The following is a 13,517-nucleotide window of genomic DNA, read 5'->3' as shown; positions in this document are numbered from 1 at the left end:
GTACACGGCTAACTATGCTTGGTTGTGCTGAACAAGAACTACAGCAACATTGTCTTCACAAAAAAAGTGCATGGTGGGAGCTGTGGGAAACAAATTGGTTGTAATGTTTAAACTCTCGTAAAGGTATTAAAATCTTGAGCAACATTTTCACCAAGTCAAATTTAGTTAGGAAAAGGTATTGTTCTGAACATACAAGTTATGTAGGTGGCAATAATGGCCCCATAAGAGGTACAGAGAACATTGGACCTCAAAAGAAGGAATAGGACTTCTAAAGTATTGTATATGACTTTTAAATGGGCTGGAACCCTGCTTTTGTACTGTTAACATTTTTAGAGTCATACAATATGATCACAAATGAGAGGAATGGTACACATTTTTTTGTATGACTACATATACTGCATCTTTTCATGGGATAACATTGAACATTGCTCCATCTTGCCATTGGATTGAGGGTGGTAGCCAGAAGACAGACTGCCTGTTGTGCCCACTGCCTTGCAGAACTCCTTCCAGACCTGGGAGGTGAACTGAGGACCTTGGTCTGAAACAATGTCTGTTGGAATACCATGGCATCTAATTACATGGATGACTAAGAGGTTAGCATTTACCAAAGCAAAGGGCGACTTGCGAAGGGGTACATAATGGGCAGACTTGGAGAAACGATCTATGATGGAGAGGGTGACAGTGTTACCTTCAGAGGGGGTATGCCAGTGATAAACTCCAGGGAAATGTGGTACCAAGGGCATCTCACAATGGGTAAAGGGTGCGGCAGACCAACTGGGGCTAATGTGATGCTTTACCTCAGCACAGACAGAGGAGGCTAGGACCAACTCATGGATGTCTTTGACTAGGTTAAGCCACGAGAAGTGACGTATAATGATGTTAATGGTTCGGGTGTTTCTGGGATGACGGGTTAGTTAGTTTGGAGTTATGGGCTTATTCATGTAATTCTGAGCGGGGAGAGTCGGGCACAAAGAGATGGTCAAGGGGTCTTAGGATTGGGTTGACTGCTCCGAGCTTTCTTAACCATTTGTTTAATCTTCTAAGTGGCAGCCCTAAAGCAGCAATAGGAAGATAGTATGGGTTCTGTTTCTGTATGAAAACAATACAAAAGAAGGCATCAGGCTTGCTGTTGCGCAAACGAGGATTGAAGCAGATTGAAGTTTAACAGGCAGCTGGAAGTCAGTGACACAGTCATGGGGATGGCAAGATTTTTACTGAACACTAGCGAGAGGTGAGAGAGGATGAGTCCAATTGATGTCTGATTTGTGTTTCTGGAGCCAGGGGATTGCAAGGAGCAATGGAGTCTCTGGGGAGGGAATGACAAAACGGATGGATGGTTTCATGGTGTTTTCCGTAAATGAGCCGAGTACAGTCTGTATGGTGGTCATTCAGGTCACTCAAAGTGAGGAGCTTGACTGTGTAGTTCAGGAAGTTGGCTAGGAGGTCAAGCACCAGGGTCCCTATGGGGCCACTCTGAAGGAAGTCTGCAAGGAGGGTCCCAATGGCAAAGCAGGAACCAAACAGTAGCAGGTGGCAGCTGCAGATAAAGCACCGCCGAGGATGGAGCGAGAGGCAGCGGCTGCTGCTGGTCGAGAACCACCGAGGGGTGGTCGAGAGGTGGAGGCTGTTGCTGCTGGTCGAGCACCGCCAAGGCATGGTCGATAGGCGGCGGCTGCTGCCGCTCGCTGCTGGTCAAGTACAAACAAAGGCAAAGGCACAAAAACATGTGATAAAAGCCGAGGTCCAAAAACATGAAAATGGGTCAGATAAAAGGTCAGATAACTACTAGGCAAAAACAAATTCCTAATAAGTACTCACGGTCCTTCTTCTTTACGATACGTAGGTTTTGTAGGTCATGTAAGTACTAGCATTTCATGTTTGCCTCCTCTGCAAATATTTGATTACATTCATGACTTGATGTTAAAGAGCTAGTCTAAGCTAGGCTTGGCCAAGCTGCTTCCACACAAACGAATACGGCTCCAATTTGTCCTTGGGAAAAGGTAACATGTAATCCAAAAATTATGACAATCAGTAGCATGAGTCAAGATTATGACACCATTTCTGGCAATGTTTACTCAGAAAAAGTATATCATAGTAATTTAGTACCCCAATGAAAGGGAATCACTTAGTGTGAAAAAGTGTTTTGTTAGGATCGTGACAATGTAAATGGCTAAATAAATCTGTGCTGAACTGTTCTGCTTAGTAGGAAATTCCTACACTAAAAGGTTTCTGCTTTTGTATGTTTATACTTTATTTGGCAACAAACCTGTGCTTTAATCTGTAAAAAAGTATATACGGTTACTATGCATCCTTCGTCTTCTTTTCCTTTCGGCTTGTCCCGTTAGGGGTCGCCACAGCGTGTCATCTTTTTCCATCTTACCCTATCTTCTGCATCTTCCTCTCTAACCACAACTGCCCTCATGTCTTCCCTCACCACCTCCATAAACCTTCTTTTTGGTCTTCCTCTCGCTCTTTTGCCTGGCAGCTCCATCCTCAGCACCCTTCCACCAATATACTCACTCTCTCACCTCTGAACATGTCCAAACTATCGAAGTCTGCTCTCTCGAATCTTATCTCCAAAGCATCCAACTTTGGCTGTCCCTCTAATCAGCTCATTTCTAATTCTATCCAACCTGCTCACTCCGAGCGAGAACCTCAACATCTTCATTTCTGCTACCTCCAGTTCTGCTTCCTGTTGTTTCTTCAGTGCCACCGTCTCTAATCCGTACATCATTGCCGGCCTCACCACTGTTTTGTAAACTTTGCCCTTCGTCCTAGCAGAGACTCTTCTGTCACATAACACACCAGACACCTTTCGCCAGCTGTTCCAACCTGCTTGGACCCGTTTCTTCACTTCCTTACCACACTCACCGTTGCTCTGGATTGTTGACCCTAAATATTTGAAGTCCTCCACCCTCGCTATCTCTTCTCCCTGTAGCCTCACTCTTCCCCCTCCACCTTTCTCATTCACGCACATATATTCTGTTTTACTCTGGTTAATCTTCATTCCTCTCCTTTCCAGTGCATGTCTCCATCTTTCTAATTCTTCCTCTGCATGCTCCCTGCTTTCACTGCATATCACAATATCATCTGCGAACATCATGGTCCCTGGTGCAGTCCCACCTCCACCTTAAATTCTTCTGTCACACCTAAGGCACACCTCACCATTGTTCTGCTGCCATCATACATGTCCTGTACTATTTTAACATACTTCTCTGCCACACCAGACTTCCGCATGCAGTACCACAAGTTCCTTTCTTGGTACTGTTTCCTGGGCTTTTCCTAGGTCTACAAAGACACAATGTAGCTCCTTCTGACCTTCTCTGTACTTTTCCACTAGCATCCTCAAGGCAAACAGTGCATCTGTGGTACTCTTTCTAGGCATGAAACCATACTGTTGCTCGCAGATACTTACTCTGTCCTGAGTCTAGCCTCCACTACTCTTTCGCATAACTTCATTGTATGGCTCATCAACTTTATTCCTCTATAATTCTGTTACTATGTTACTATTCTATTACTATATACTATGTTAATAATACTGTTACTATGCATCCATCCATCCATATTCCAAGCCGCTTATCCTCATAAGGATTGTGGGTGTCTGGAGAAGTTGGAGCCAATTCCACCTGTCCAATTATTACCTCTATGGGATATATTGGTGTTGATTATAAGGCTATTACTGACTTCACTTTAGGGATGGTGTCGTGGTGGGTCTGCTTTTGTATTCTTCACATCTTGAGAACAAGTACCTGATTCTTTTTATTCTTGAAAAAAGTTCAAACTCTTAACTAGACAGGATAGAAAAAAATACACCCATAAAAATAAAAAATGAGAGCTATATCATTTAAAAGAAAATTATCATCATAAAACTAACCTGTAACTTGCATGATTAAAAAAAAAGGTTTTAGAGCCCTTGTAACAATAAGTGACACAATAATGAAATGAAATGTTGCTGCACAACTGTGCACAGCCTTTTAGAAGTGTGCATATAACTGCTCAGAGTTATCCAAAGTTAACCAATTCCATTCAGATTATATTAACTACATTGGCATGAGTAGAACATGCAAACTCCACACAGGTTGGGGCCGGAATTTGAAGCCCACTCCTCAGAACTGTGAGGCCAATGCTCTAACCAGTTGCATCACTGTGCCGCCTAGGACACATCAATGTTGATTTTTTTTTTTCTATATTTTTATTGCTCTTGTTTTTTTTTTAATGACAGAAACCTGCCATTTGAACACTGTTGTGTAGATTTTTTTATCCACTGGACATACAAGAATGTTGATGTAACTTGAATGGATACAAAGTCCCTAAACAAAGTACATAATTTTTCGTGAAATGGTACGTGGATTGTAATGGGCGTGTTGCCCTCATTGATTCCATATTTTTACCCTTGGTGACTTTACATAATTCGTGACATGCCTGTACACTTTTTGGTGTTGAAATGGATGCCCTGCTGTCCTGTACAGTAATTTATGACACTGTATGGAAAGACTCTAGGATATAAGCCACCAACTCGATGGCCTTGACTCTTCAGTGATGAAGATTTAACCTGCATCAACCATGTTAGTCTGGATTGGACATCAATGGCATAAAACATTCTGGACGATTTTGCATCCTTGAGCTCTTGTTCCACTTTTTGTATACTTTTGCCTTGACTCATTTGCTTTCTCTTGCATTTGTTGGCACATTTCTCTGCACACCCCCAGACTTTCACATCCAACGCTGTCATGGTGTGCAATAGTGCAGGCAGGCCAACACTGCTGTTTGTATTAAAAGAAAAAAGAAAGACATCAGCTATTTTGTGTACTCCCTCACTCAGTCGAACATTTTTCATTTTACCACAGCGGGGTCTTCACGAGGGCGGAAGAGCCACAGTGTTTTGTTGTATTATGTGAATGCTAAAAGAGATTTTTGTTTTATTTTTTTACCAGTGACTGCCAGAAAGCCATTTCTGTCACTGCTTCACAACATTAATAATAAGAGTACTGTTTGCGTTCATCACAGTCTGTCTTAGACATCCTGGAAATCTTCGGAAGGCTGTTATGTTTCACCGATAACAGCATTTCTCCTCAATTCTGGACATGATCCTGAATCTGATTAGATTTTGATTAGATGGGAATCTCCAAAAAGAACGGCAATGATTGATGGATGTTCAACGAGTTCCAGGATCTGTTGAACAAGACAACAGTGACAAAACTGCGACGTCAAAAACCAAAAATGTACTATAATACCCATCTAGCTAAAAACAATCACAGAAAGAACAGTAGTTGTTCCAAGGGACAAGGGACAAAAGCAACTCAGCAATCTCCCTGAAGCGGAAGTTGCATCAAAAGCTCAACAGAAGTGTTGTGTTGCCTGTAGCTAAAAGCCAGAACATGGGTGTGAACAATTATTTTATACAACACACCAGACACTCGTGTTGAGGTCATCTAAATATCAGATTACATGATTCCATTTTGTTCTGTGAAACTCCACGCAATTGGGGCTAAATACCACCTTTACTATGTTCTGTGTGATAAATGCCTGACCTGTTGTTGTGGCTCTGATATGCCAATTTGATTCCTGATTTTTTGAATTAGAAAGAGGCCATAGGCCCACTAAAACCATTAATTCAGTACAATCAAGTACTGTAGAAGGAACCAAACATTCTATGTACTGTACTGGAACCAAGAAGGAATGATAAGTGCAGGTTTGTTTTTTTTATTGTCAAAATACTCCTTTTGTAACTTTTACTTGGATAAAAAGTAGCCTTATTTCATTGTATCAGGTATTTGTGAAAGCTGCTGATGATAGATACCAATACTTAAAGGTCTACCGACATACCTATATACATTTTAAAATAGATATTGTTATGAAAACTACATATGTCGTCATTCATGCGCAAAGTCTTACTTGACATCCCAGTGGCAGCCATATTGGCTGAAACGTCATTTACAGATGTCACACTGGGACAGTCGTCATTGAGAAGATGCTATGCCACCTGCTATGGGAGATGAAAGACAAAGATTTTCAGATTTTTCCAATGCCCCTTCTGACACTGAAACTCTTTTCGAAGAAGAGAACATCTCACAATCAAGTGAAGTGACCGGGGACATATTACGGTTCAAGCCATATTTAGATGATATGCGGATCACTTCTATCAGAGTCCCCGACAGAGAGACAAGGAACCTGATGAAATATTCAAAATGACAGGTATATAATTGTTCAATTTTCTAACTCTTTTACAAGTCTTGTATATGTAACGTACTCAGGAGGAACCATGCCGGGCGAAGTAAGTACGTCAGGAGTGCCCAGACACTGGTGGCCGGTGGGGAGGAAGAGCTCCTTTCTCCTCCCCGCCAGCAGTGTGACAACACCGGCCAGACAGCCTACCGGCCCAACCCACCTCCACGTCAGGTGAAACGGCAGCTAACTCCGGCGACTGGCGATATGACGCGGCTCTTTTGTTATGTTCTGAGAGAATTACGTCGTCTGACGCCGTTGGAGCTTTTTATTCATCCTGCTGCTAACAAACAAGTAAACAGACACTACCAATAGGACGCAGATCTTTTGTTACATTCTGAGGGAAGGATTACGTTGTCAGACGCCAACAGAGGTTTTTATTCATCCTGCTGCTAACGAACTAGTAAACGGACACTACTGATATGATGCGGATCTTTTGTTACGTTCAGAGAGGATTACATCATTGGACGCGGACGAAGCTTTTTATTATTGCTGCTTTCGGAAAAGTTGTTTGAGTTTGATGAGTATACGTCTAGTTAGCTAGTTAGCTCATGTTACACGCTACTAAACTGTCTTTGTACTTCTATTTTATTGTTTTGTGTTGTATTGTATTGTGTCTGTGATTAAATTGTCACAATAAAAGTGCTTTCTTATATGTTGCCAGTTTGACCAAGGGGATTTATTCTAAATTCACACGTAACATATACTATAAACTGTGAGACAAATTAGTCCCCCACAACTATTTTTTTAATAACTCTATACACACCTCCCTGTGTGAAGAGTGAATCCATCCTCCGAGTGTTCAAGCAAATTCCAGCAATACGACAAGCCGGCATTTTGGCTAACACGATGAAAAAAACCAAGTAATTTTTCTCCGGTAATATAGGTGTAAACCAATGTAAACACTCAACCGCGACACTTTAAAAAAATAAAAACTCACTTCCTGCTTCCTCTCCAACACAAATGCCTCGAGACGATTTTCATGGCAGGAGATGCAAAACTCCATATACGACAACATAATGACGTGTGGTGAAAAAACGGATGGGTCCATTCCGACTGCCCTTTTTTTAAATTAAAAACATACTAAAAATCATGCTTTACGTGTCGGTAGACCTTAAAGGCAAAGAAAAGTCACATTGAGTAAGTCCTCCTCACCATTAGTTGGTGCTACACTATGGCAGTTAGACACATTGTCAAATCATTACATGTGTCATTAAAGAATGGTCCTTATTTACAATTATGAGTCATTGTGTTCACTCTAATTTCATTAGATCAAAAGTACTTGTGGTATCAGTACTCTGTTTCAGTGAGTACTCGAGACTGAATACTTGTAGTAGTATCGAACATCCCAAATAAAAAAAGTACAGATCTGTTACAATGTGAAAGGTCGTATAGGACAACTTTAAATAAACATGGTATATACATATATATACATGGTCTTCATCATATTTTCTCCTTTTTTCAGATCAGGATCACCCACAAGAACCAGGTTCCCATGTTGCTGGGTCCACCTCAGAAGACACCCTTCTTTATTTTCAAGAAGCGCAGCCGGGACTAGAACACGCACGTCTATATGCATTCCCAGCGGTCTCACAATACAGTAATGATTTAAAAATAAATAAATAAACCAACACCAACTATACAATATATAGTGTATTGTACAGGCAGCTCAACCAGGTTTGGAACTCTCCCAGTGATGCCTCCAGTCAACAGCCAACACTTGGCAAACACCTCCCGAGCGTGAAAACAACTGCGAAGGAAGTGATGCAAGAACGACAACAGGAAGTTGCCTTACTAGGCCAGCTCAGAACAAGTGGCATGAAAAGCCATCAGAAATAATTAAGCATCTTGTATGAACACTCTATTCTGGAAGTGAATCAGCTTCATCCATTATTGATCCCTTTTGTTGAGGGCTGGATGGCAGTGGGTCGTCTGGAATGGAAGCAAATGGCGGGATTTGTGCATCCCTTTACTGCAAACTGACTTCGGTGGCACGGACTTAAAATGTGAAAGGTGATATTTAAGTGGTCCAATTTCTGTACATCCCCTCAGGGACTAAGAGCCCGACCCCTGCAGGTTTTTATGTACCAAAGCTAAAACTGTGATTCCAACCCCCTCCCACTGCCTTTCTAAATGGATCCCACTATTTTGGGAAGAGTCAATTCGCCTCCCACGAAACATGAAGCCTGGTTATCACATGGAATGGCGGCTTCGCACTGCATATGTCCCAACTGTCAAAAATTCAGAGAATAAGTCAAAGATAAGTCAAATTGAAGAACAACGCAGTAGTTGTGCTCACAGTATTTGTATATATCAGTAATGTAGGATTAGATCACATGTACTGTGCATACAATGGTGTTTTAATATATCCTTGTCATTGTTAGCTCATCACTTCATGTCAATGTTGTTCATAATCACCACTGGCCAAGAGGTTTACCCCTAAGTTGAATTTGGATCCATCTTCTAGTCAGCCACTGGAAATCGTTTTAGTTTTAAAATGTTAGACTGATTTTCTTGACTGAAAAGGTTATGCCTTGTGGAAGTTAAATACACACAGAAATACTGGTCAGCTGTTTGGAATTTTACACCATGGTCCCATCTTAAGAATTATCGTAAATCAAATCTGTCACCGTGTCTATGTCGTCTTAATATTCAGGGCGCTGGTACTATTGTGCAAATAAGACACATACATAAAACAAAGACAGAATTAATAAATCATGTAATGAAAGTGAATTGCAAATATCAGATATAAAAGGATGCTGGAATCTGAAAGTGAGTCCGCTTACTTCAAGAAATTCCAGTGAAAAACTATATAGCAAAACACAAAATAAATCCTTTTATTTCAAACTCCTTTCTTTGTCAGACCATTCCCCCAGAAAAATAGGCATACAACAATTGTAAAGTAACATTCATGGATAAGAAGTTCAAGCATCTATTTTTTTTTATTCTCAATCGTCCTACACATGATGTTAACCACTGTACTGTAAAACGTATAAAAAACAAACTGCTGTACATTAACTTTGACAACAAGAGACAAAATACAGTTTGGTGAAAAATAGACTTACTGCTTTGAAAGTGACGTGACTTGCTGTGTGGGTCCCTCCGTTTGTTAATCATACTGACGTACGACATAAGAACGTTCGGACGGCGTACAATTAACTAGCTTGCACAGCGGCATACAAATACGACATAAAGCAGCACGAGAAGACACTCAGTTATTGCCATCATGACTTCTTTTCATTTGATTGTTTTATATTTATTACCAACAAATGTTTTTCATTCAAATATTTCATGCAATTTTGACATTACTATTACGTTCGCATAAGTTCGTGTTAGGCTATGGCATGTTCCGATTGTACACAAATTTGGGTAAAGTCGCCACTGTAGCCGCTCAATTCCTGTGAGTGTCTTAGTATGTTGTTAAGATTTGGTAGCAATCAGATAAGATCTCAAGGACAACTCAATTTTTCAATAACACTGTGAAAATGATCCCTACAATGCCTGCTTCAAACCAAATGGGAGACTTCCTGTGTCAATTCAGGCATGGGTTTTTAAAGATTTTTTGTGGATTGAATCATGATAAGCATGCATATCAAATTTCACATCGCTAAGGCAAAATGCGTTGGAGACAGAGTTAGTGAAATCCCTAATAAATAGACACATTTTAGTTCTATTTTGATTACTGGCATAAATCAGGTGGGAGGCGTGGCTTAAATGTGCACATGTGGGTTAGAACCAATGTTGGAAATTTCATAAACCAGCACGCTAAAAGATGGACGTCTCCATGTTGCGGGTGGGATCACAGCTGATTACAATCCTGTCCAATCAAAGCAGCTCCTCTCATTCACTTTTTATGTGCCAGACTAGAAACACAGAAAATCTATGACCCAGGTGTCAAACTCAAGGCCCTGGGGCAAAATCCATCCCGCCACATGAGTTTATGTAGCCCGCGAAGGCAAATCATATGTCAACTTCCATCATTCTTGTGAAAATTTGGACCAAAATTTCAAATTGTTATGTATCATTAATTATAACATGAAGATATAATGAAGATTTTTGTATTACCCAACATTGTGTGTTTCTTTCAGCTTGTCCCAGCGTTCTATATATATGTTTGGCACAATTTTTACACCGGATGCCCTTCCTGTCGCAACCCTTCTCAGGGAGTGAAGGCCCCAGTGGGATATGAACCCACAAGCCCTGGTTTACCAAAGCAGTGCTCTAACCACTGAGCTGCGGGCCCTTATGAACTGTATTACCCACCATTAACAATAGTTAAAAACCCCATTACCCTTGATTTCTGATTCCAAAACAACTTCATAAATTTCATGTGGCATATGATGAGACGATTAAAAATTATTATGGTTTCTCAGTCATAACGGCCCTTTGAGGGAAAGAGTAACTCCAATGAAAAAACGATTTTGACACCTGTGGTCACAGACACGATGAGGCAACTGTTTTGCTCAAGTCGAGGATGTCAAAGTGCACAGAGTACGTTGATACACAACTGACTTGTCAATCCTTTTCAACCTATATCCAACTGAATAGTACAGTACAAAAACTATATTTTTTGTAATTGATAGGCTCTTTTTTCTTCTTTTTTTCAAATATTTACTCATTTTGAATGTGATACCTGCAACGTGTTCCAAAAAAAGCTAGGACAGGGGCATGTTTATCACTGTTACATTCCCTGTCCTTATAACAACACTTAATAAGAGTTTGGGAACTGAGGACACAAATTGTTGAACCTTTGTCGGTGAAATTTATTTGCATTCTTTCTTCATGTACAACTTCAGTTGCTCAACAGTCCAGGTATGGTCTCCATTGTCATATTTTGAGCTTCATAATGGGCCACACATTGTCTTGCTGATGTTTCATAGATGGCAGTATATCTTCCCAATGGTACCTTCACAGATGTGTAAGTTAGCCACACCATGGGCACGAAAACAATCTCATATCATCACAGATGCTGGCTTTTGAACTTTGCGCTGAGAACAATCCAGATGGTCCTTTTCCTCTTTGACCCTGAGGACGCAGCCATGAGTTCTAAATTAAAGTTCTACAATTTGAAACATGGACTTATCAGACCACATCAATCATTTCCACTCCTTGACAGTCCATCTGAGATGACCTGGTGTTGATATAGTAAATGCCTTTCGCTTTGCATGGAAGAGCAACTTGGATTTGTACATGTAGCAACAAACACTATTCTTTGTACAATTACACCAGTTTTTAATGCAGTGCCACCTAAGGGTTCTAAGGTGACAGGTATTCTATGTTGATTTCAACCTTGCTACACATTGAATAGTTTGATGGTATTAGGGAATGCAGATAATGAAATTTTGAAGTGAACAATTAAGCCTTTGGGTGATCCCCATGACACTCACCTGTTTATAACTAACCTGTTCAGCAGTGGAAAGTTCTCAACAGATACTTTTTGAGCATTTACTAGTCTTTTTTTTTTTTTTTTTTGCACCAGTCCCAGCTTTCATGGAACATTGCAGACATCAAATTCAAAACGAGAGCATATTTGCCCCCAAAAAGTTTAGCAGATTGAACATGATCTTGTTTTGTATTAGTAGTACTTGTAGTATTTGTATTAATTTACTCATTGAAAAGGATTTGGAATGTAGTATTAATTTACATTTACATTTTACACAATGTCCAAACTTAATCGGCATTTGTAAGAATAATAATGTGTTTGATGAATCAATTTCTACAATGAATGTGAGAGGTTGATGCTGGCTGTTCGCATTTATGATTGAATTGCGTCTGACATCCACCACACGTCTGCTCACAATTTACCTGCCCATACCCTGATCACATTTACTAAAGTAATGTTAGACCAGGGGTCTACTCTACATACTGTTCCGGACTTGATGTGGTCACAGCAGGTCTAGGTTTAGACCGACTTTCTGCGACCAAATTGTCACATGGGTGCATGTCAAGTGATAAACCCTCGTTGCGACGGAATTTTCACCTTGTCCAAATTGGCAAATAGCCAACTTTGTGCTTATACAAAAATCTGAATCCACTGGCATTTACACCTCTGCACAGATACACAGTGTACAAAATACCCCCCAAAAAAATGGTGAGATGCTGTTCATGCTTTTCAGCAGGTCGCTTGTAATGCTGACTTGACAGGGATGCGTTTGTTCAGAATTTGACTTTTGGGGATAACTGTCTCAGTCCAATGTTGTTTGCAAGATGCCCAGTGTGAAATGAATGAAATTGTGCTAAGGTTTGAGGCTTTATGACCTTTACACCTGTTTTCCCTTTAAACTTGCACTGAGTTCACTTCAAACCTGATACAAAAACATTGAAACTGTACATAACTTAAACTTTGTATGTGAGCGTGTGAGTGCGTGCGTGCATGTGTGTGTGAGAGTGTAGGAGGGGATGATTGCATATTTACTATCGCGCCACATTTACTGTTCAAACAATGTCATAAACCACTAATAACCACATTGAATGTATATACACTACGTGTCGTGCCGTCATCAAACCACATGCCTGCTGTAACAACAATAGAGTGAACAAAATTAGAGGAGATACTAAAAAATGTTGTCCTGGCTTGATTTCTTTATTATTTTAAACATTAAGTGTGACGCATTGAGTTAGCCGCAGTTATCAGCTATATGTTATTTACTTAACTTAAGTAACTTGTTGGATATTTTGTTCTTTTCTGGATAGTTTTAATGAAACATACTTTGACTTTTACCTGCGAATTTTTGATGGATGGATGGATGGATTTTGATTTGACAGAGATGAACTATACTTGTTATTTGACTATTATATCATGTTTCACCAATCCCCATCAATGCTAGTGACGTTTGAGGCCACTTGACCAATCAAACGGAGCTAGGCTGTCACATGACCACGCAGTCTCCATGCTGCAGTTCCTCACAGGAGCAAAGCTTTCAAAGTGAATCATTTACATAAAACAGGTCAAAATTTGATATTTCATTTAGCACATAGGACATATTTCACTCAGACTGAGGGAGGATAATCAGCATATAAAATGAATGGATGAACTACAACCATGTCATGTGCTGTCATTTGTTTCTACCTTTAAAAAAAACGGCCACGGCAAATCTACTTGGAACTTTTTTAGTCCACATTTGCAAAATATAATTTTCTTGGACATGAAAGCAGTAAGTGACTGTAAATTCCAGTTGATTCAATCCAAACGGACCTCATGGAGCTCTCTGTTCCACCCTGTAGAAAAGGTTGTGCCTTTTCTAAAGTAACAGGGGGGAAAACAGCAATAGCACTGAAGGCAAAGATGTAAG

The 13,517-nt window shown here is 40.3% G+C and overlaps 1 protein-coding gene across 3 annotated transcripts in view; it reads left to right on the top strand.

Annotated features, from left to right (window-relative positions):
* LOC133511714 (diacylglycerol kinase beta) overlaps nucleotides 1-13,517 on the top strand; it is a 152,174-nt gene extending 138,657 nt beyond the window's left edge. Inside the window, exon 26 of one of the 3 annotated variants that reach the window (XM_061840553.1) lies at nucleotides 7,691-13,517. In XM_061840553.1, coding sequence (XP_061696537.1) covers nucleotides 7,691-7,783 — 93 coding nt within the window. In that variant the 3' untranslated portion in view covers nucleotides 7,784-13,517. Of the gene's footprint in view, nucleotides 1-6,254; nucleotides 6,651-7,690 lie in introns of those variants that run through there. The other 2 variants (XM_061840555.1, XM_061840554.1) reach the window with 2 other exon arrangements.

The sequence above is a fragment of the Syngnathoides biaculeatus genome, chromosome 14, assembly GCF_019802595.1.
Source record: "Syngnathoides biaculeatus isolate LvHL_M chromosome 14, ASM1980259v1, whole genome shotgun sequence".
NCBI lineage: Eukaryota > Metazoa > Chordata > Actinopteri > Syngnathiformes > Syngnathidae > Syngnathoides > Syngnathoides biaculeatus.
Note: the sequence above shows the minus strand (reverse complement) of the source record. Positions and strands in the feature narration are given on the sequence as shown.